General features: G+C 41.8%; 1 protein-coding gene across 6 annotated transcripts in view; it reads left to right on the forward strand.

Annotated features, from left to right (window-relative positions):
- tns2a (tensin 2a) overlaps positions 1–23,995 on the forward strand; it is a 64,284-nt gene that overhangs the window by 29,328 nt on the left and 10,961 nt on the right. For 4 of the 6 annotated variants that reach the window (XM_004565437.6, XM_004565438.6, XM_004565439.6 and 1 more), the window contains exons 4-17: positions 10,783–10,821; positions 11,231–11,272; positions 12,699–12,748; positions 13,059–13,242; positions 13,541–13,591; positions 13,678–13,800; positions 15,919–15,983; positions 17,422–17,505; positions 19,535–19,647; positions 20,374–20,434; positions 20,789–20,864; positions 21,189–21,318; positions 23,520–23,585; positions 23,828–23,944. In XM_004565437.6, the coding sequence (XP_004565494.3) occupies positions 10,783–10,821; positions 11,231–11,272; positions 12,699–12,748; positions 13,059–13,242; positions 13,541–13,591; positions 13,678–13,800; positions 15,919–15,983; positions 17,422–17,505; positions 19,535–19,647; positions 20,374–20,434; positions 20,789–20,864; positions 21,189–21,318; positions 23,520–23,585; positions 23,828–23,944 (1,201 nt within the window). Of the gene's footprint in view, positions 1–9,061; positions 9,505–10,782; positions 10,822–11,230; positions 11,273–12,698; positions 12,749–13,058; positions 13,243–13,540; positions 13,592–13,677; positions 13,801–15,918; positions 15,984–17,421; positions 17,506–19,534; positions 19,648–20,373; positions 20,435–20,788; positions 20,865–21,188; positions 21,319–23,519; positions 23,586–23,827; positions 23,945–23,995 lie in introns of those variants that run through there. The other 2 variants (XM_004565440.5, XM_012923054.5) reach the window with 2 other exon arrangements.

A 23,995-nucleotide genomic window follows, 5' to 3' on the forward strand; every position in this document is an offset into this window, starting at 1 on the left:
AATAAAAAGATTCCAATAAAAGTAGGGGGAGGCACAGAAGTTGGAGATGTGAGAGGAAGACAAACAGGAATGGTTTTGTCAGAAACAGATTAGAGAAGAAAAGGAAGGAAACACCAGGATTGTGAGAGGATATCCAAGGGAAGAAAGTCTGCGATTAGGAGAAAGTTGATCGAGTAGAACTGAGAAAAACAGAGGAAAGAGAAAGGAAGAAGTTAAAAAGCTGGAGAGGAAAACAGATATGGACCAAAAGAAAAGGGAAGCAGAAGAAAAACAAAACCGTAAAGAGGGAAGTGAATAAGCGTGGAAAATAAAGGGAGCAAGCTGAGAAAGGAAAAGAAGGAAGAGGAGATAAATGAGCAGATAAGAAGGTAACAAGGTAGGAGAAAAGCGATGCAAGAAGGATGAAAAGAGAAACGAAGTGATGGGTGGAGGTCTGTTAGCAGGAAGTTTGTGCGTAAGTGTTGGCCTGGGGAGATGGAATCTGGTGCGGTGTGGTGTGTTTGTTCTGGCTTAGCGGCCACCCTCAGCAGGCCCCTTCACTGGGCACTGTGGGAGAGAGGGATGCAGAGGGCTAAAAACTGAGAAAATGGTTTTGAAAAGTCGATAACCAGTGCGCAAGCGCCAAAACGAGGTACAGCCTGCTTTGAGAAACAAAAGCACTAAAGGGTGCGGGTTGAAAATCGAGCAACTGTAGTCATAACAAATGGAAATCTGAAACAGTGTGGATCACTTCCAGGACTGCAAACTGGAAGCATTGGATGATCCCATAAGGCTTTGATTTTCTTGTTGAACTACTAAATTTATTTTATTTTTATTCATTTTTTTGTTCCAGTAACAGCACCAATTTTATATCTTTCTTTAAACCTGTGGCATCACTCGTTGGACGTCACGTTCAAGCGATTAAAGTATAATTTGATATTTGAATGATGATCTAATGAGAAGAGATGGAACTACTGTACTGCATTTTATTACATAACGTGAATAGATGCACAACATTTGTACTGTATAATACTGGCTTGACCATATTAAAGATCCTTTCATGGTCTTTCATGTTATAGATCATAATTTTTGCAGAATTCCCCCAAATTTCCAGCGTCAGACCTAAACAGCTTACGGACACTTGCTATGGTAACAGTAATGCCATCTTGTTCCCTCCTACCGACTGTCAACTTCTGCAGTATGAGACTGAATTATGGACAGTGTCTGAAATGTACAAAAAACTGAGCAAATGTGTGGACAGTACAGTTTGGTCAGGCCTCATGCTTAAGATGACTCATCACATAAAGAATGTGAGTCACTTCAGGGCTCGCAAAATTTTAAAATCCCTGGTAGCCCTTCGGGCAGGCACTCTTTAGTTTTTGGTAGCCCGAAATAAATTTGAGTAGCCCGAATAAAAAAAGATTATTTTTATTGTATAATATTGTAAAGGAAACAAAACATCAATCAAAAAATTGTTAAAACACAAATTACAACAACTGTGTAAACATTACAATCAACTCAAATATCTGGTTCTAATTAAACAGAATTTTCTGTGAACTTGTTAGAACTGTGTAGAACATGAATTAGTCTGTGTCAGATCCTGAATCTGAAATTTCCACTGAAGTCTCGGATGAGAAAATGCCACTCGACGTTGAGGGCATAGCATCTCCTTCATCAGCTTTCTCTTCCTGTGCATTGCCCTCCATTTCACTGCTCTTTGTTCTTGTCGGGGTTTTATGATCCAGGTGTCTTGAACCTTTTCCAGAAAACATCCAGAAACGAATCGACTTGTCAGGGCAAAAAGATTCAACTGTTTCCCCATTAATGGAGAGTTGCATGCAGTCATTCAGTGTTTCAGGGTGTAGAGAGGTACGATGTGTTGTCTTCACTCGGTTCATGCAAGAAAATCCTCTCTCACAGATGGCTGTCGATGGACTAAGTGTCAGCATTAATTTCAGCAGCAACAAGATATGAGAGAGATGTTCTGGATTCTCAGAGAGGAGATCTCTGTACAAGCAATCTACTTTGCGACCCCGGCGTTCTGCAAGCCACACTTTTAGATCCATCCATTCTTGTGGAATTTTCTCTTTCTCTTCTGCATCTAGCAAACAGGCAAAATGTGTGACAAGATAATCCACCTCTTCATCCCCATAATTTGCTAGTTCTTCTCTGGGGTAGGGAAGAGTGGAAGGGTCAAAAACCTTGAAACAAGAGAGAGGCTTTTCATGGAGATTTTTAAATCTGTTGTCCATGTACTTGACTGTGTTGTCAATAATCTTCTGGATCTCTGCACCAAAGGTGTCTTTGTCTGTTCCCTCACCTCTTCTAGCAGGTCGCTGACTTTTTGTTAGCTGAGTTCCACAGTAGCAAATGCTACCATCCTGGTTCGCTGTGAACTTTGTGTCCAAGGTTTTCTGATATTCTCCTGGTTTTGTTTTTAGGCTGAGTAAGCGTGATGTTGTGCTCTCAACTAACTGATTTGTTCGTGTGATGTTTAGGTTATCATGCTGAAAATCAGTAGAGCACTTGGATAAGATGGTACTGTAGTCCAACATGAAATGCAGGAAGCGAACAAATTTCTCAGTCTTCATCTCCTGCACCACCCCCTTAGCCTTGGCTGCATCCTCGGCTTTGACATCACTTCCTTCTGCCATGTTCTCCATATGAACAACAGTGGGAGTGTAATTTTTTTCCACAGCCTTTAGACATCTCAGCCGGCTTGGAAGCCACCGTGTGCTCTTCAGCCCACTGAAATGTTCCAGCCTCTCATTTAGCAGTTCACTTATTTCTGTCAGCTCTCTTCGCTTCTTTGGGGAATAGTAGTACATCTTAAAGATGGTTTTCAGTGTATCTTCAAATTTCACCAGGTACTCACAGCCTTTCACGCTATCCAGCACGGCTAGCTCTAGTTTGTGTGCCACACAGTGGATTGTTATGATGTGGGGTATCCTCTGTTTCAGTCTCCCAGCTACTCCTGTTTTCTCACCCATCATCACTGCAGCACCATCAAAATTTGCACACACTACTTTCTTTTTCCATGTGTCCTCTCTGATACCCATGGTGTTCACTGCTTCATCAATAGCCTCTAAAATACCTGCAGCATTTGCACTCTTGACTGGCTGACATTTGATCATGTATGTGGCTATGTCACCATTATCCCTCACATACCTGACGTGAACCAACTCCTGTTCTATTATACCAGTGTCTGTACTGCCATCTGCAAGAATGGATAAGAACCTGCTTTCTTGAATTTCCTTTTCAATCTGGTCTCTTGAAGTTTGTGCTATTGCTCCAATAAACTCTCTGCAAGCATGGTCATTGAGGTAAGTGGAACCAAGATCTAGGCCATTTGCTTTCTGAAGTTTGCAAAGACTGCTAAATTTTGCCAGTGGTAGTTCACTCTTTGCCACATAGTACGCAGTTCTAAACAGCTTTTTCAGGACTTCTTGTTGTGCTTGGTTTATTTTTAGTATGGTTTTTGCAATTGGTGTTTGTTCTGGGACAGATGCTGCAGACTGAGCACCAATGCATTTCTTGTGATGCAGAGATTTCTCATGAGTTCTGATGGGGTCTTTCCTAAAATTACTGGTCCCAGTAACAAAGGCGCTTGTCGACTCAGCAATAGAGGGAAACTCACGACACACCCGGCAGAACATCATGTTATTTACCTTGTCATATTCCAGCCACAGAAATTCTTTTGTCCATGAATCCAAAAAACTGTGCTTTCTTTTTGCCTCGTAATCTGATTTATCATAACTTTTCCGCTTTGTGGTAGGCCTTTCTTTGCCTGTCCCTTCTTCATCCTGACCTGTCTTTTTTGGCTCAGCAGAACTAAAATACCTGCGTAAATCCATCTGTCTTTACACATGCCAGAGATTTTTTTTTTAAATTCTCTGCGCAGTCAACCTCTAGCACGTTTAAGCTTGCTGCGGGAGATTTCACGTGCCACGTTTGAAGAGTAAGCTAGTGAGTGATGTTGTGTCCTGTCTGACTATACCATATTGCACCACTAGAGGGTGGTGTCGTGAAATAAGAGGAAAGTGCAGTCGGGAAATTGTAGAGTTAGAATATAGTTAAGACGGCTATCTGATAACTCGATATGTCTCCCTGTTACCTCTACGATGTAAAGTTATGTGCTGCATTCATTAAAGAGCACTGTTCTTTGATGAGGACTCAGCTAATTACTCAGCTACATTTGAAAGAAAGCAAAGGCATTGTCATATATTTTTACTTCCTATGATAGCCCGACGGCCAGGGCTGAGATAGATTTTGGTAGCCCGACTGGAAATATCACTAGCCCTGGGACGTCGGGCTAGCGATTTTGCAAGCCCTGCACTTATTCAAAAAAATAAAGTAATTTGTAATAGGGCACGGTGGTGCAGTGATTGGCACTGTTGCCTCACAGGTCCTGGGTTTGAATCACCATTCAACCAGAATCTGTCTGTGTGGAGTTTGGATCTTCTCTCCGTGTCTGTAGGGGTTCTCTCAGGTGCTCTGGCTTCCTCCCACAGTCCAAAGACATGCAGTTAGTGGGGTTAGGTTAACTGGTGATTCGAAATTGCCCATAGGTGTGAATGGTTGTGTTAGCCCTGTAATATACTGTCCAAGGTGTACCTGGCTGCTGAGATAGGCTCCAGCTCCCCCACGAGAAGCAAAAGAGGAGGAATGGATAGAATATATTAACAGATTATTTTTACATCCATTCATCTAAAAACAAATACTAACATCCATATCCATCAACAGGAAGAAATTTATGGAAGAGTTGTGTGAGAGGACAGATCTCAGATCTTCTTGTTCAGCCCTGTATCTAAAAAAAATGGCCGACGTATGAACTAGATTTTTAAGATTTTCAGATATGGCGCTTGTTTTTTTTTTTTCATAGTAGCCTAAATTTTGAGCCCTGAACGTTGACTCTGAGTTCAAACCCACACCCAAAGGAAGGGATGTAGAAATTAATGCAGGCAGTGTCTATCTTAAACGCTTTAGGATATGTCCCGAAAAGAGAATTTGATAACATGTGAAAAGAATCATTTCTCTTCCATGTGAGAGCCAAAGATATATTTGACTGGGGCTGTAAGAAGACTGTTTTGTGTTATTTAAGAATAGCAGAATGGACCACACAGTAGAAAATGTGCTGCTTCACTTGCTCTAGTTGGGGGAGAAAAAAACGGGAAAAAAGACTCTTTTAAAATGAAACTGACCTTCACCAGCCAGAGGGAATTAAGAGAAATTAGATCCTGGCCCAGCCCAAACTCTGCCTTTTGATGCAGTGGGTTCAGACTCAGCTTTAAAAAAGTACACAGGAAAAGATCTGAGATTCAGTCCCCTGTGGACATGGAAAAGAAACATTAATTCTTAGAGTGAGTCATACAGGAACATTGTCCAGTTAGTCATTTGATAGCCGATGTTAAACCTGAACCAGTTTCCTGCAACTTATCAAACAACGTTGTCCCTCAATTTAGCTCATTGTCTGCTCCTCTGCCTTCCTGCTGATGTCTGTGTCACACACAGGCAACACTAAGAGACTGCACTTTATTCTAAAGAAAGAACGCCTAACACAAACTCCACAGCACATAGTCACTGTGGTGACACGCCCCCTGGGTTCAGGGCCTGTGTAACTTCCCCTTTGTGCACAATGAGATATACACAAGCCCTTGCCCTTTTCCTGTGTCCAAATAAACAGTCCAAAAAGGGCTCTTTCGGTGGAACATTGCCTTTTGCGTATGTGTGTGCGTGCACACGTGTTGTCGTACGTTACGTAAGCTTGACTGTGGCCCTCAGCCCCCTTCATTAGGGCTGCTGTTCAGCCCCTGCTTCCTTTGGTCACAGTTCATTGACCTGTAGGCCCATAACAGACATGGGAATCGGATGTGTCATTCCAAGTGTGTGTGCGTTTCTGTCTCAGTGCTCCTCCAGCTGTGTAGCCAGGATATCTGGCTTCGCGTTTGCACATGCTTCACATTTTGTAAACACACTCTCAAAAACGAGTTGTTCTTGTAATTACTCGGAACTCAAGGACATCTCGATCTTGTGCTGTGTTTATCATGTGCATTGGTTTTGTCTTTGCATCCTGCGTGATATCAGTGATCTTAAAATAGGACGGGCAGTTCTCCCAGTCGTGGTTAATACATTTAAACACCTGATTAAAATGTGGGACTTTTGGGCAGTTACATGTTCTTTCACAAGAATACCGAGTTGGTTTGTTGTTGATTAAGGATCCAAAGTCCTGTTGACATTATTTCTTCTCTAAGATTGCAAAACAGTTTTGCCTCATCACGATGGTCAGAGACACCTTCTCATCATAATGAAACCTTTCTGAGGCACAGCTGAGTTTCAGTTTTATTTCTCATAAGTAATTGACCACAACGTCGGCTGAGGAGCATGATGGCTCGGCAATAACAACCGTTGCTGTTCCAGCCTGCCTGGTGGTAATAAGGAGAAGAGATTATGTGCTGGATGATCCTTGATAATAAAGTGGACTCACACAGGGACCTTGGAGGGAGATGTTCTTATAATAGCAGGAAGGCTCTGTTGGTAGATTTATCCCTATACCAAAATGTGATGTAGTCTGTCAGCAGGCTCTCGCTCGTACCTCTTTAGCATGCTTTAGTTTTTCAGTCTAGCTTTTCTGTTTGTTTGTTTGTTTTTTTAGTTATAGCCATTAAATAATGTACTAAGCTGCTTGCTCACTAGTTAACATCCAGTCGTAAAAAATGTTACTAGTGAAAAGCAAGAATTTGATCACCTTAGCAGGTCATCTACTGATCGGAAGGTTGGTGGTTCGATTCCTGGCTTCACCTAGTCTGTATGCCAAATATCCTTGGGCAAGATACAAATTGCTCTCCGATGCATCCATCGGAGTGTGAATGCCAGTTAGAAAGCACAAAGAAAAAGTGCTTGTGTGAATGGGTGAATGCACAAGTTGTGTAAAGCGCTTTGAGTGCTCAGAAGAGTAGAAAAGTGCTATATAAGAACCAGTCCATCCAGTCCAACTCACCTCACAATTAACAAACTATAAATTAGGGCTGCCACGATTTGTCGACTAGTCACGATTACGTCGACTATCAAAATCGTCGACGACTGATTTAATAGTCGACGTGTCGTTTGAAGCTTTGTAAGATCGCAAAAGACGCAGGAATAATAGCAGGATTTAAGAGTGTAATAACGGACTGAAACAGAAGATGGCAGCACTGCATGTACAAGGATTCCAGCTGCCGTTAAACCCCGAAGAAGAAGAAGTAGCTGTGTCCCAGAATTCATAGCGCGGCCCAGCTTAGTTTCCAACAATGGCGGTAGCTAGTTAGTTTTAATATTACTCTTATTATTCTTTCTGGGTCACAAAATAAACGTTTAACATATTTTCAGCCGAGAATGTAGCTGTGTAAACCTCAAATATCGGCTCAGTTTATCAGGACACCACCACATATTTTCAAAAGCGCTCCGACGTTTTCGGAGACGTCTGTTACCCACTAGCTCGATAGCTAGCCGGGGGCTAGGTCACTAGCGCCGTGAGAACACCGGACTCCCGGCAAATTGTTTTCAAACCCACCGCCGTCTTTCGCGACTCAGGTTAAATATATATGAGTCACTTAGATAAATTAAAAATGTTGTTGTTTGGCTTTTTTTTTTTTTTTTGTATTTTATTTGTTCCTGAGTAAATCGGTTTGGCTGAGATTAAAGTTCTAGTTTTTACACAGCTGAATAAACGTCAAGCAGACAGCTGATTATCAGAAGTGTGAGATGCTGGAGAATTTACTCCGGTGTCCTGTTATATTTTAGATAGCAAGGAGTTTATTAAACTTTACCGAAACAATCTGCAAATTTCATTAAAATTGAATAAACTATCATCTTGTCTTTATTTTTAGTTAGCACCTTAAAAGCTTAAAGCTGTAAGCTAATGATAGTTATATAAGCTGTAGTTTTATGTCCAGTGGATGATGATCTGATTAGTCGACTAATCGCAAAAATAATCGGTGACTAGTCGACTATCAAAATAATCGTTTGTGGCAGCCCTACTATAAATATATAAAATCAATGTCAAAAACATGTTTAGAGACATAAAAACAAAAATGAGTAAACTTATTAATAAATAGATCCTCATTCATACCTGTTGGAAATAAACTCTTTAAATGGAATATCCACAATAGCTCTCTCTTGTTCCTGATAAAACTGATATCTCTTTGACTGGGCTTAACAGCTTTAATACCTATAAAGAATAAAGATGAGCTACAGTGTTTTTCATTAAAATGTCTTGCAATCATTCCTTTAAATAGAACTTCTGTATTGTTTATTTCCTTTTATGGCTACGTTCACACTGCAGGCGAAAGCGCATCAAATCCGATTTGTTTTGACGCTATGCGACCCATATCCGATCATGGTATGACAGTGTGAACGGCACAAATCCGATATTTTCAAATCCGATCTGGGTCACTTTCGTATGTGGTACTGAATCCGATACATATCCGATGTTTTAGAAAGCGACTGCTGTTTGAACGGTCATGTCGCATTAAATCCGTCTTTTAAGTCACTGACACAAGACAGACGGCAATTATCAGCTCTGGAGAAGCGCCCGATAAGACATCGCGAATGCTTCCTGGGCGTCCAGCGTAGATGTCAGTGAAACTGTTGGGAAGATAATGTTGGAGAAACGTGAACATTTTATTTATACTGTATAATCTGCAGATTCTGACAGGAATCTGCAACTATCCTTTGAAGCACCGCTCCTCTAAAACAGCAATAAGGATAATTATTAGGTAATTTACATTATTATGTAAATAACAAAATAACTTAAAGCAAAAACTGGGAAACGTAAAGTCCGAAGTCTTTATATTAAGGGCCATCAGTCAAACAATATTGTTTGCTCTGGGTCTAAACTTCTTTTGCGCATGCGGGCCGCTTTGAGTGTTCACACTAGAGCGTGTTTGCTGTCGCATTTTATTTGTAGTGTGAACGAGCAGACAAAAAAATCAGATTTGATCAAAAAATCGGAATTGAGCATTAAGACCTGCAGTGTGAACGTAGCCTTTGAGAGGACACAATATATATATATTTTATTAATAAAGCTTTTTACATAAATAATCTTGCCACTTATAGGGTCTTTAGATGATTTTAAGTGTATTGGTAATTTATGCAAGACCCAAATTCAAAATTACCTTGTAGGCTATGTAGGTTATATCACAGTTGTTGTTGGGCAATCATGTGAAGCTCTAACAACCCGAACCCTAATGTTTTACCTTTTTTCATAAGTTGCCGTTTCGTGAGGATTCTTTAAACATCTTTAAATCTGTAATGAGTCAGTCCAGACCCTTTGGTTTAACCAGCCAGCAAGCATCATCCCCTTGAATGCTGATTGTTCAGCCTATTTATGCGTTAATGGGTGATTGGTTTATTTGATTTTTTTCTGGAGTCTACTGTTTTATTTTTAACACAAACTCTTCTTTCCACCAGCTCTTTATCTTTCTCCGTGTCCCTTGGAAGTAGGTGAAGTTGTGCCAAACCTTTGGATATATACCTGCTGCCCAGTCTGTGAGTCAGCAAAACGATCCCAAAACCATGTACAACCTTTTTCCTTTTGTTTTTTTTTCTTTTTCTAAAGGCCTTGTTGAGTGAGATCTTGGCAAGAAGACACCATATACCAATCAAACATAACATGGCCTAATGTTGTGTTTGTCCCCTTTATGCTGCCAAAACAGCCCTAAACCAATCGAGGCATGGACTCAACACCTCAGACTCATTGGTGTGCTCCTCAAGCTATTTCTGCTTTGTGGCAGACCAGATCATCACACAGGCAACCTTCTTCCTTTGCATTAGTTCGAATGCCCACATGCCCATTGATGGTCCTTTAGTGGTGGACAGGTTGTAGCATGGACTGGTCTACAGCTATGCAGCCACATACGCAACAAACTGTGATACACTGTATAATCTGATGCCTTTTTATCAGAACCAGCATTTTATTTGTTATTTCTTTCAGCAATTTGAGCTACAGTAGCTCAAATTGGACCACATGCACCAACCTTCACTCCCCATATGCATCAGTGAGCCTTGGCCACCCATCACCCTGTTATTGGTTTACCAATGTTCCTTCGTTGGACCACTTGTGATAGACACTAAACACTGCAGTCAGTGACCACTGCTCAGATCCTTACATTTGTCTGTTTTTCCTGCTTCTAAGACATCAACATTGAGGACAAAGTGCTTACTTGCTCCCTGTTTTATCCCACCCACTAACAGGTGCCATGATGAAGAGATAATCAGTGTTAGTCATGTCGTCCGTCAGCGGCCATAATGTTGTGTTTGATCAGTATATAACTGACTGTGAGAATGTTAAATAGGATTTTAATTGTGTGGATCTTGAGTGTGATGCACGTTACATCTTCTCGAGTACAATTTTAATACTTTTCACAAACCTTCATTATGTCTTTGTTTGTAATTTGCAAAAACCAAAATGGAAATGTAAGTGTAGAGCTTGATGAACATAGCCTTGCAGTCATGGGACTAATCATGTCGCAGCTTAATCTTCATATTAAATACAGATGCTGTGTATGAGTGGACTGTATCATCGTAAACCTTCCAGCTTCTACTTAACGGCTTCTCAGTTTTATTTGTGGATTTTCCTCCCTATCATCTTGTTTTAGGAAGCAATTGCTTCCCACGTCCGACCTCATCACTCTGTCCTCAAGCGAAAAGGATGTTTGGTTTTGTTGCTTTTTTATCCTCTTTGTGTGTGTGTGTGTGCGTGTGTGTGTGTGTGTGGGCATGTGTGTCATTCATGTATTCAGATGTGTCTGCATTTGTGTGTTCTAGGTGACCTTTGCATGCACCCCAGCTCCCTCCAATGATCTGGTAAGTCCCCTCCATTTCCTCATTTCTTTTCCTCAAAAGAAACTTTTCCCACCCTGTCTGTCCATAGTTAGGAGGCATGGCTCCCCAAAACCACTGTATGGTTTCCTCTTGCTGAATTCCTTTTGGGAAGCCGAGCCCTCAGCCCAGTTAGTGCTCATTCCTCGAGCTCTGTGGGATTTCAGTCCACAAGAGGAAAAAAAAAAAAAGAGTTGATGTAGGAAGTAGTAATGTTTACCTATTAGGGAGTCTGTTTGTTTAATTAACTCTCCTTTCCTTCCTCTGTATTGCCTCCTCTTCTCTCCCCTTTCTCCCCACTCCCACCTCCTTTCAACCTCCTCCCCTTGCCCCTCTTCTTCTCGCTTTCGTTCACTTCACCTTCATCCTATCACCGCTCCTTCCTCACATCCAGCAGCGTAGAGGGACGGCTCCTTCTCGACACATCCAACACCTGGTGAGCATACTTTGACCTCCATGCTCTCTCCTCGTCCTCCTCATAACCCTCATGCTTTTTCGCTCTGTATCTTCCCCCTTTTTCCTACACGCCGCCAGTATCAAGCTGTCTGTCTGGGCAATGTCCAAACCTGTTAAGGAATAAAAAGTTTGTGGCTTCACTCATTTTGATTTATCACATACTAAACAAATCGAAGAGAGAGCGATGGCAGATACTTTACTAAAGGCCATGAAGTATGTAATTGAGCTCAAAGTGATTTATCCCTTAAAGAACTAGTGTGTTGGGCAGATTTAACCTACTTCTTCATCGTGACATATTTTAGCTTTGTAAATGTGCAAACAAAGGATCAAAGTGCCTCAGAACAAGAAAGGGTTAATAATAATCTGCAGATTAGATTTTTTTAAATTCATCCCATAGACTGTAAATAAAACATGGTAAGTGCCTTAAACCTAAAGAGCGATCAAGGGGCTTTGGTCTCAAGAAGAAGTCTGGTTCTAGAGAAACCCGTGGCAACATATTATATGTAATGTATAAAACATTATGTTTATTATGTTATGTTTATTTTGTAACAACAATAGAACAAAAGGTTCACAGCAACAAAACCTCTCACTAACCAATGGCTGAAATCACTGTGGTTGTGACCGTCTTTCATGTACAGTCTATGTTCTGGAGCTGTTCGCTTTAAATGGCCTGTATTTATATAGCGCTTTACTAGTCCCTAAGGACCCCAAAGCACTTTACATATCCAGTCATCCACCCATTCACACACACATTCACACACTGGTGATGGCAGCTACATTGTAGCCACAGCCACCCTGGGGCGCACTGACAGAGGTGAGGCTGCCAGACACTGGCGCCACCGGGCCCTCTGACCACCACCAGTAGGCAACGGGTGAAGTGTCTTGCCCAAGGACACAACGACCGAGACTGTCCAAGCCGGGGCTCGAACCGGCAACCTTCAGATTACAAGGCGAACTCCCAACTCTTGAGCCACGATCGCCCTGCCTTTAGGCTGAAATCTTGAAGGAGGATCGTGGTTCCACAACTTTAATGCCATACCTTTGCTCTCTGCCGTTTTATCTCAGTGTAAATTATATCTCCAGTGGAACATTAAAACAATGCACAGGTCAATGCGATGACATGATTTGACATCTTAATTTATTATAATTTACTTAACTTACTGTGTACAAGATTGACTAGAGAGTGTCCAGTTTACTGTGAGAGAAGAGATGAACAAGCTTTCAAAGGAGGCCTGAAAGGCAAACTTCAGGGACTTGAGGGTAGTCCATATCCAATGTGGACAGATAAGTAACTTGCTCATTTGTTATCATTATCAAAAAGGGCCCAAAGTACATCATTGTTAAAGTGGTAATGAGGTATAGATGAGCTTTGACTGTGTCTTATTGCATATTTGTTTTTTCTACAGGGATCCACCAAATCTTTAACCTACACCAAACAGAGAAACACCCTGCCAAGGTAACACCATTTCATTCATTTTCCACGTTGGGGAAGTTTCTACAGAAATCATTAAATACAAATGTAAATAATGTCTCTACACTGGCACAACGCTCTGCTTGCTCTGAAACTTGCACCATCTTATACCTGTTCCTTAGACAAATGTTTTTATTGCGTGACCTGCTTGTGAAGCACTACCCAGTTTCTCTCTTACGTGATGGTTTCTCTCCATTCATCCAGTTAGGAGCTTCTTCAGAGTGCGTCTCAGGGTCTGTGCTAAGCTACCACAAACAACCCACTGACCCCTGCTGTCTCTTTTCGGTTCCTCCAGGAGTTTCAGCGTGGACCGTGTGATGGAGCGAGTGATGGAACGAAACTACGACTTTGACCTCACCTACATCACCGAGAGGATCATCTCCGTCTTCTTCCCTCCGAAGCTGGAAGAGCAGAGATACCGGCTGAACCTGAAGGAGGTGGCTGCCATGCTCAAGTCCAAACACCAGGAAAAGTTTCTGGTGAGTGAAGAGAAATGCAATACACTCATCAGCTGAGTTATACCGTAAGTACAGAAGCCTTTGCAAGACATTGTTTACTCCTGGGAGCATTCAGCTAAATACATTTGAAGCATTTGAAGCATTGTTGCACAATACACTTTGGCATATAGCCACAGGAAGCGACAAAATAGAAACCCACAAATAAGCAGTCTGTTTGTTTTTTTTCTGTCACGCCCATAATAAAATAATAGTGATGACAGCTTGTTACTGTGATGCAGTGTAGTGATGATATAAAAAAAACAAACCTTTCTGTTTTCAGCTCCTGAATCTTTCTGAAAGGCGCCACGATATCACCCGACTGAACCCAAAGGTAGGACTTCCTGTAATTCTTCATGTTAAGAATTCACTTCAGAAACGTTCATTTAATCTGCTTCTCCCGTCTCCACCCACCATCAGGTCCACGACTTTGGCTGGCCCGACCTCCACGCCCCACCGCTGGATAAGATCTGTGCCATATGCAAGGCCATGGAGAACTGGTTGAACTCTGACCCCCAGCACGTGGTGGTCTTACACTGCAAGGTCAGACTTTAGGGGCCCTCTGAGGTTTCTCAGACGGACATCACACCATTTCCCAGGCTTTAAAACAGGCACATGCAATGTTCGATGTGGAGCAGCAGCTGCTCTACTCTGAGCCCCTCCCGGATGGCCGAACTTCTCACCCTATCTCTAAGGGAGAGGCCAGCCACCCTTCGGAGGAAGCTCATTTCTGCCGCTTGTATCCGCGATCTCGTTCTTTCGGTCACTACCCACAGCTCGTGGCCATAGGTGAGGGTAGGGACGTAGATCGACCGGTAAATTGAGAGCTTCGCTTTTACACTCAGCTCCCTCTTCACCACGACGGACCGGTGCAGCGTCCGCATTACTGCAGCTGCAGCCCCAATCCGTCTGTCGATCTCCGGCTCCCTTCTCCCATCACTCGCGAACAAGACCCCGAGATACTTGAACTCCTCCACTTGGGGCAGGAACTCATCCCCGACCTGGAGTGGGCACTCCACCCTTTTCCGGCTGAGAACCATGGCCTCAGATTTGGAGGTGCTGATCCTCATTCCCGCTGCTTCACACTCGGCTGCGAACCGTTCCAGTGCGAGCTGGAGGCCCTCACCCGATGAAGCCAACAGAACCACATCATCTGCAAAAATCAGAGATGAGATTCTGAGGCCACCAAAGCGAAAGCCCTCCGCCACTTGGCCATCAGAACTTATGTATCATTACAGCATGTGGAGTAGAAGTCCAGCCCATTCATCAGACCAGCCCACCTTCTTCCATTGGAGCAATGGAAGTAGGTGGGCTGGTCTGATGAATCACATTTCTTTGACATCAGCGTGGATGCTCAGGTGTGTCACTTACCTGGTGATCACAAGGCACCAGGATGCATTATGGGAAGAAAGCAAGCTGGTGGAGGCAGTGTGATGCTTTGGGTTATGTTCCAGGAGAAACCTTGGGTCTTACCATCCATGTGCACCACATTTATAAATCAGCAGCATTTGTGAATTCTAAAATCTCAACCAGCAGCTAGTATTAGGATTCAGCAAATTAATTTAATGAATAAAAGGAAAACGTTTTCTACTGTAGCGTACCATTCTAGAAGTGTGAAGTAGTATAAAGATGAAATAGTGAAGTGAAGCATATCCAAATTATACTTAGCAGTATCGGATCCCAACACTACCAGATGCCTGAAACAAGCCTGTGAAACTGTGAGCAGCAATATTATAGAAACCAATGGCTAGCTGACCTTTGGGCATGTGACGTTACAGTCTAGTATTTCTCTTGCTTGCTTGTGCATGTTTAATCAGACATAATTGCTCCGTAAAGAACACTTTATTAGATACTGCTGTTCACACAACTTGACTAGAACCAAAATTGCAGAGTGCACCATATAATTCAATAAGCTCCTTCCACCCATGGTAAAAAAAATTAACCATGCAATTAAGATCAAACTCTGTCATCCTGACATTTAACTTCCACGCCTTTGCACATCGTTTAGAGACTCTTTTCCATCGTCCAATCAGAAGAGAGGTGGTGATTTGAACGCTTGGACCATTACTGAACAGTCACCAGCTAATGCTGGTGGTGTCTGAGCTCCCAGACCTCGTCTAGATGTTTTATTTATTGGTTTTGGTCAGGAGAATTGAAATCCTAAAACCAGACTACTTCTGTGGTCTGCCAACTTTCCAGAACATTCCAGCTACAAGCAATCCTTTGCCAGCTGCAGATCACGCCAGGGACGTGAATAAACAAGTTGTTGTCAATGAAACGTCCTCCGCTGAGAGATCTGCTGTGCAAAACAAGCTTTAATTTGTGCTCAGCGTGTGGAGGTGCAGCCTCCCTACTGGGATCTGGAAGGGTCACTTCAGGAATTCGGAGCTGGAATGTCTTTGGAATGTGTCAGGAAGTAAAGAGCAACCAGTGTGAAAAAAACACCACAGGGAGCTTTTTAATTTGAAGTCAAGCAGCCTTTTTCACATCTCGCCGTGACACTCCCATGTGTCCTGCTCTTCTGCTTTGCTCCTTTTTTTTTTTCTATGAAAAATCTGTTAAAACCATCTGGTCTTATAAAGCGTGAAAATGAGCTGTCCATAACACCTGAGGGTGAGATCAGCACATCGTCATCATTTCTTTGTCCTCTCCCTCTTACAGGGTAACAAAGGTAAAACTGGCGTCATTATCGCAGCCTACATGCACTACAGCAAGATCTCTGCAGGGTGAGTATGTGTTTGTTAATGTCAGAGACAATCAGAGCAATCAATCAGAGTATCTGCACATTTAATGTGTTAAAGACTGTCTGGGGCAATAACCTGTTTACGTTCAGTTCCCAAAAGCAAACAAACACAGTTAAAACAGTCTAAAAGTGGTCAGTGTTGTTGTGCTCCCAGATGTTCCAATCAAGAGTGCTGTCCTGGCTTCCATTTGGGGGGAAAGAGATCATGTGCAGGGGCTGCAATGACTGATATGCTCCGCTGCATGAAACACTTGCTTTGTTTTGGTTGTTTAGTTTTACCTTTAGGATGTTGTGGCCCAGACTGGGGTGATCCAGTATTGTGATTGTGACAGATTACCACCACACGTCCCTCATGATTTGATATTATTGCAATGTTTAACATTATTGCAAGTTTTGCAGTATTGCTATTTATAACCTTTATTCAACTATAAATTATAAAACCTAAAACATGCCATAAATCTTGCCATAAGTCGGAGTCTGTCTGCTACTGGTCTGTTATCAGTCTGCAATTGAATGGGAACAAGCTGGCTATTACATGCAGTCTGTTTGTGATGATACAGCAATTAACTGTGATAAATGGTTAAAAATCACATATATCATGTTGTTTACATGGACAGAAAGCCACATGTAATTATCACATTTGTGCTCTTCATCCTTCACGTTTTCTAAGAATATAACAGAATACAACCAGCCGACAGCCGGTTAAAGTCGAGTCCCCTCGAGTTGTGCTCGTAATGTCTCTGAGCAACTGCAGTCAGTCCACGTTTGCTCGACTAACATTATCTGAGGGTTTTGGTGCCCTCTGATTCATATTATACTAAGAATATTTTAATGTATTCAATTAAATGTCAATATTTGGTATCTCTATCGATATAAAATTGCAACATAAAATATCGCAATACTTTGCCGTATCGTTCTTTGTTTGGGCTCAGGTATAATAGACTGCAGCACATGCAGTGGAGGCTTGTACCCAACAAGCAATATTATCGGAGCATCGATGCATCAGCACTTGAAGTTTGAAGCAACTAGCAAAAACATGTTCGGCTTAAATTCAGCTACTCAAACATGCATAACCTAAAATGCTTTTAAACATATTCCAGCAGTGAGGCTGATGTGTGCAGGTTTATGTACGTGCAGGACAAAGATTTCCATTCAGACTTGGATGATAAGTCATTTGATAAATGAAGCCCTCCGGATTTTGCACAGGAACAGTGGAAACTGGTTTATCCTGTGGCCAATGCCAGCTGTATCCTCTCCATGTACTTTCTGGCATCTAGAGAGTCTGGTGCAAGTCCCATGATGGAAATTGTTGGCTAAAAGTAAGTGTGTGTGTGTGTGTGTGTGTGTGTGTGTGTGTGTGTGTGTGTGTGTGTGTGTGTGTGTGTGTGTGTGTGTGTTTGTATTTGTGCATTCATCTACAGGGCGGACCAGGCTCTCAGTACTCTTGCCATGAGGAAGTTCTGTGAAGATAAGGTGTCCTCGTCTCTCCAGCCGTCCCAAAACAGGTAGAGGCCACGGGATGATCTGAGTGGAAAATGAGTGGGTGTGGGGGTGGGGAGAAGTGGTGAGTGTGGGTTTCCCACGTCATACTAAAGTTATTAAATGCATCATCCTTCCATCCTCTAGGGGAAAGAAATGTATTTTAGGATTCTGGATTGGATTTATAGCTCAACAAATAATATAATGAATCAGAGCTCCATATCATTTAGCTGCCTCAGCTTCTGGCTCCCTGTCAGAGTTTTGGGCATTTAAATAGAACAACACAGCTATTGTCAATCTTGTTAGTAATAATCATGCTTTTCCTAGTATGAAAATGATTTTAAAAGGTGAAATGAAAGAAAGATGGAGCTTGTAAATTGAATAAAAAAGTGAATTTGGCTCCTTAGATGGAATATAATCCTTTCCCTTTGACATGGAATAGTAAGTACGCTTACCCCAGACACTTTAAAGGGGACCTCATTTGTTTTTCCTTATTTTCTGCCAAATATCTAATTTTACAGTATTGGATATTAATAATAATTCCATCCCCAAATACTCAAATAATCCTGTATAAAATGAATCCCTATGAGCAAAGATCTCAGGGTTCAGATTGCCCTGAATACTGGCTTCTACTGATGCGATGAGCTGACACTTTTACACGGTTATCTGCAGCATGCACAGAGCACCCGACTACCAAGCACCAGGTGCAGCTCTTCAGGAAGCTTACGTTTAGAAGAAAGTGGAATTTGAAGGCGGGTGTTTTTTAAAAATACAGGAGCTAAAAGGGGATATTTCACTGAGAGGGAGAATCCATGGGTTTCAGGAAGGTCCAACCAGCATAAGATATAGAAGTGTGAATCATTTAGAGCTACTCTACCAAAACTCTACATATATGTCCCCTTTAATAAAATGTTAATACTTCAGGAAAGAGTTTAGCATTTTCTGACTTATCTTTATGTGTATATAACATGTATTTCTGTATGCTTACAAAAAGAAACTAGAGCCAGAAGTTGTGTAGGGTGCAATCCACTTTAAACAGAGGGAACATTTCATACTTCTAATCAACAAACTGTCCATGTACATGCTGTAACTGGATTTAAGGTGGTTTTCTAGTAAGTAAGTAAGTAAGTAAAATTTATTTATATAGCACTTTTTTAAGACAAAACGCTGTTACAAAGTGCTTCACAAGAAAACATGTCAAACAAACAATATAGCAACATAAAGAAAGTATAAAAGCATATCAAAAAGCAATAGTACAATATAAATATAAAATAAAACAACATGTTACGCATTAACATTTCCCAAATGCCTGTCTAAACAGATGAGTTTTAAGCTGTTTTTTGAAAGAAGCCATCGTGTCGATGGTGCGTAGTGGGGGGGGTAAACCATTCCACAGTATAGGAGCCAGGGTTTGAAATGCGTGATCCCCCTTTGTTTTCAGACGAGTCCGTGGGATAGATAGACGACCGCTATCAGTGGATCTAAGAGTTCGCTTTGGAGAATAGCTGTCTTACTTCAGAAAATGAAAAATGAAAAATGTATCACTCCCAGTCATTTTTACCTTCAATTATATAAACAGATTCAATTTGAGGTCAGCACAGTACCATAATAATTTTATTTTGTCTGCAAAATTCTTATTGAATTAGTTTCCTTTCATATTTGTCACCTGGTTGCCCGCTTCTTTTGGAGAACTGCTGAGTTGAGCTCTTTGCCTGCTGAGTGTGCAGCTTCACACATAGATACTTTTAAAAGAAACCCGCGTCTTACAACGATTAAAGGCCAACACAGAGCTCAAGGAAATGACAACTGATTCAGGAATATCGAATCACTTCCAGCTGTGTTGGAGACAAGAAGACAGATGGGAAATGGAAACGTGGAGTCCACACAGCCGGCGTTAGATATTCCTTGCTGCTTTCGTACCTGGCTCTCCGCTGTTGGGGGCTGTCTGACAGCAGCATGGCTCAGCGGCTGTTTTACATTTATCATTTGTCCTCAGAGGTGGTAAATGTAATTTTCCATGATAAGAACTTCTCATAATCCCTCTTTATATTCCAGGTATATATATTATTTTGGAGGCCTTCTGTCTGGGGCGATCAAGATGAACAGCAGCCCTCTCTTCCTTCATCAAGTACTCATCCCGTCGCTCCCCAACTTCCAGGGGGAAGGAGGTGTGTTTCCTGACCTTTTGGCCAAATCACTGAATAAAAATTTTATTTCTGCCTGTTCTTAACCCCAAATCTCTCTCTCATACTCAGTGTGGAATTTTGATTCTGCATTTTGAAGCTTCAGTTTTAACAGTTTGAGCATTACTGTCTATTTAGATAAAAAAAGGCATGCGCTTGAAAAGGTGTCAACTGAGCAAACGTAGTCGAGAGGTCCAGTTCAGCAAAGCCTAACATCAAAGCCAAAACAAAATCCAACTGGATTATTATAAAGTACTAAAAGTATATTTGTTTAGCTGAAGAGATCCGAATCGTTGCTGTAGTTGTGTTCATTTTATGGTCGAAGTCAGGCATTGGGGATGGCCTCAAGTGGCCATTGGAGGAACTGCAGTTCACCCCTCAGGGTGTACCCCGCCTCAGCTGCGCTTTTCTCACTTGCTAAAATACAAGTGAGAAAAGTGTAAACAGACTTGAGGTATCTAATCTCCTGTCTGATTATCTCCAGTCCGTCCTCACTCTGCTTCCTTACGCAGATAAAATGCACATGCGGCGCCATGTTTTTCTTGGCTAGGTGCTGGGACAGTGTTATTGAATGCAGATGACATGCACGGTCACATACAGCCTCTACCCACACACGTTAATCTGATGATCGAGTCCACAAGGAGTCAGCGCATTCCTGTCTTCGTGCTGATAGTGCCTGCCATGTCTAAAATCTCTCTCTCCTCTTTCCAGGTTACTACCCTTTCTTGAAAATCTACCAGTCCATGCAGTTGGTCTACACTTCAGGCATATAGTGAGTCTATCTTTCTGTCGTGAGGCCAACTGATAGCCCGGATAAGCTGAATGTATTTGTTTGCTCTGGGATGTTTTCTTTCATGCGCTGAAGTTTCAGCATCATCACAGCGTAATTAAAGAGAGAGTAAAGGGATGCGTTTCTTCTCCTTTACTCCGCCTCCTATCATGTTTTCATTTTTACCTCAAGGCTTTTTCCAGGTTTAAAAGTGTTGAGAGAACATGGTCACAGATTGTGGTAGTATAAAACAAGTGTAAACAATCGATCTTTCACACTCCTTACACCCCCATGTACACCCCCATGCTTTCCGTGGATACGTAACAGGCTCGTTTGTGTACCCTTTATTGTCCACAGTGATCTTCAAGGCACTGGAGGCAGAAGACTGTGTGTGACCATTGAACCAGCACTGCTGCTAAAGGGTGACATCATGGTGAGTCATATGGGAAGGAAATGACAACCAGAAGCCCCCAGTTATGGGTGGGGGTGGGATTATGACTAAATGACTTAATTTATGTTCAACAAACATGAAACAACTGTGGTAAAATCTCTAAAATATACATTTTGGTCTGGAAAAGTTTCTTTTCCCTTTGTTAACACGGAGTCATAATTTGTTTTGTGTGCTCCGCCATTTCCAAAGTTGTAGGTGTCACTCATGTGGAACACAAATCCCTTTATTTACTGTGCCAAGCTATCATTATCCCACATGCACTTTATTCTGCAGCTCTTTTTCCTCACTCTCTGCTACCCTCTGCAGGTCAAGTGCTACCACAGGCGAGCTCAAAGTGCTGACAGAGACACCGTGTTCAGGCTGCAGTTCCACACCTGCACCATCCACGGATCCCAGCTGTGGTTTGGCAAAGGGGAGCTGGACGAAGCGTGTACTGGTGCGTCACTCTGGACCACTCTGGGAAATTCGTTGGCGGTGTTAATTTAATGATTATTAATGATTAGCATTTAAATACAGCACTCTGATTATAGTTCTAAGAAGGTTACCATAACAACTCAGAGGAACCTGTTTCAAAACCTTGATTAAGACAGCTACGTGTAGTATGTGCAGTTCAGTAAAAGTGCATGCACTCTAAAATTTAAGCTAATTAAAGCAAAATGACAATTCAGGAATTTTCATTTTAGAAAAAAGAAAATAAAAGATGTTGTTTATCTGGACTATGCAGCCTATTCTGCCACAAAACTAGCTGCACATGAAAATGAAGCTTACTTTTCTTTGCTTTGTGCTCAAAGAAAGACATTTTGCTGTAGCTGCATGCCTGTTTTTCAGTTCAGCGACTTTACAGTCCACATTATTAAAATTTAGGTGGCATATTTTAAAATTATTGATTCAAGAATGAAGATGTTAAATAGAAATCGTGACAAATGGATCCACAGATTTCTGTACAGTCAGTTCTGCTTGGCTTCACTTGACTGAATTTGATCAGGAACACATTTCTTTGGCGTTTTGTGTTTGGTAGCTTCTAAGCTTGCAGGTGCCTGTGCACACTGTGTAGAGCACCGCCTGATGGGTCAAAGTTTGAGAAACTGAAGTGATAAGTAGAAAATTTGCAGGTATTATATTATATTGATAATAGCAAAAGAGCCAGTAATATGCAGTGTCAGCTGAGAGCCCAAAAATCACTGTTATCCAATATGTACATCCAGCCTTTTCGCTTGCACACAGACATTTCTGTGCATTTTGATGATGTTATGTACTGTAGATGATGACATTTACACGGATTTCAGTTTTATGTTGAGAAACGTTATTCTAAAAAAGTCCCATAGTTTGTGCTTTTCAGATTGTTGAACCACTTCGAGCTTTACTTTTGAGAAACTGCCTCTCTAAGAAGCTCTTGTTATACCCATTCATGTTACTGTCATGTTGCCAGTTAAACTAATTAGTTGCTAAGAGTTCCTCCAGGTGTGTTTTATGCTATGTTTTATGAGTTTATGAGATTTCAGCATCCCAGCTTTTTGGAATTAGCTTAGTATAAAAATAATCTCACTTTAAACATTCAGAAACAAATGATAAAGCTCCCTACATGCCCGATTTTGCTTCTGTGGATACTTTGAAATTGTCACTCTGGCACGACTTGTTAGTGGTGGTTGGATAATCACCACTTACAACTAACTGACATAATAGCAGCTCTTTGAATTGGCATTGTGGGAATATATTCACAGCGGTTTGGCTTCTTAATGTCATGGTTAAATAAATCCCACAATAGTAGTAGCTTAATCCACATTGAGGATATAATAGCAGCTCGCTGGAGGAGAGGGTAGTGAGCGTGAGCTGTGCTAATACCGTACATCGCCAAATATCCCACAGAGAGATTGAATCATATCTAATAAGTGCTTATCTGCTGCCTAAGCCCATAATGAATATGCTCATTACTTCATTTCCGCATCGTTTTTTTTTCCTGAAATGACAGAATATGTGTGGAAGCATGTTCTTAAAGCTCTGTGGCAGTCGATCCGTTACACATGAACACATGACTGTGGGTAAATACAACTCCAAACACATCTGTGAAACGCATTAGTGTGTTTGATATCCTGAAGCAGCAGTTTGTTTCCTTCAGATATACTCTACATGTCTCAAAAGCACCAGTATGCTTTCATGAATCTGGATCTCATGTGGAGATTACGCCGATATTTCAATTCAATTCAACTTTATTTATATAGCGCCAAATCACAACAAAAGTCACCTCAAGGCGCTTCATAGAGACAGAGAAAAACCCAACAATCATGTGACCCCCTATGAGCAAGCACTTTGGCGACAGTGGGAAGGAAAAACTCCCTTTTAACAGGAAGAAACCTCCAGCAGAACCAGGCTCAGGGAGGGGCGGGGCCATCTGCTGCGACCGGTTGGGGTGAGAGAAGGAAGACAGGATAAAAGACATGCTGTGGAGGAGAGACAGAGGTTAATAACAGATATGATTCAATGCAGAGAGGTCTGTTAATACATAGTGAGTGAGAAAGGTGACTGGAAAGGAAAAACTCAATGCATCATGTATATTTGTAGACTGTGGGTATATTTCTTAAGCTAGGAACAAAAATATTTATCCTGATCGCGGGGAATATCCTTTTTCCTTCTCCCCAGATGAGCGTTTCCCATCTGATGCCACAGTGGAGTTTGTCTTCTCCTCCGGACCAGAGCGGATCAAAGGTTAGTTCACAGTTTCTTCTGGGAGGGATAATAATAAATAATCAAGCCACCCACAGTCCAAAGACATACAGTTGGTGGGGTTAAGTTAACTGGTGATTCTAAATTGCCCGTAGGTGTGACTGTGAGTATGAATGGTTGTTTGTTTGTTAGCCCTGTGCTGGGATAGGCTCCTACAAAAAGGAAAAAAATGTTTTGATTATATTTTGAGGAACAGAACTACACGGTAATATATGTCTTCTCAGGCCGTGAATACCACAAGAATGATCCGGCTGTCACAGTGGACTACAACACCGCTGACCCCGTGGTTCGCTGGGATTCCTATGAAAATTTTAACCAGCGATACCAGGATAGCCTGGAAGGTAACCGATGTCTTCATAGTCGTCATGGTGGAGCGGTAGAAGCCTTTAACA

Source organism: Maylandia zebra, linkage group LG20, assembly GCF_041146795.1.
Source record: "Maylandia zebra isolate NMK-2024a linkage group LG20, Mzebra_GT3a, whole genome shotgun sequence".
NCBI classification, from domain to species: domain Eukaryota; kingdom Metazoa; phylum Chordata; class Actinopteri; order Cichliformes; family Cichlidae; genus Maylandia; species Maylandia zebra.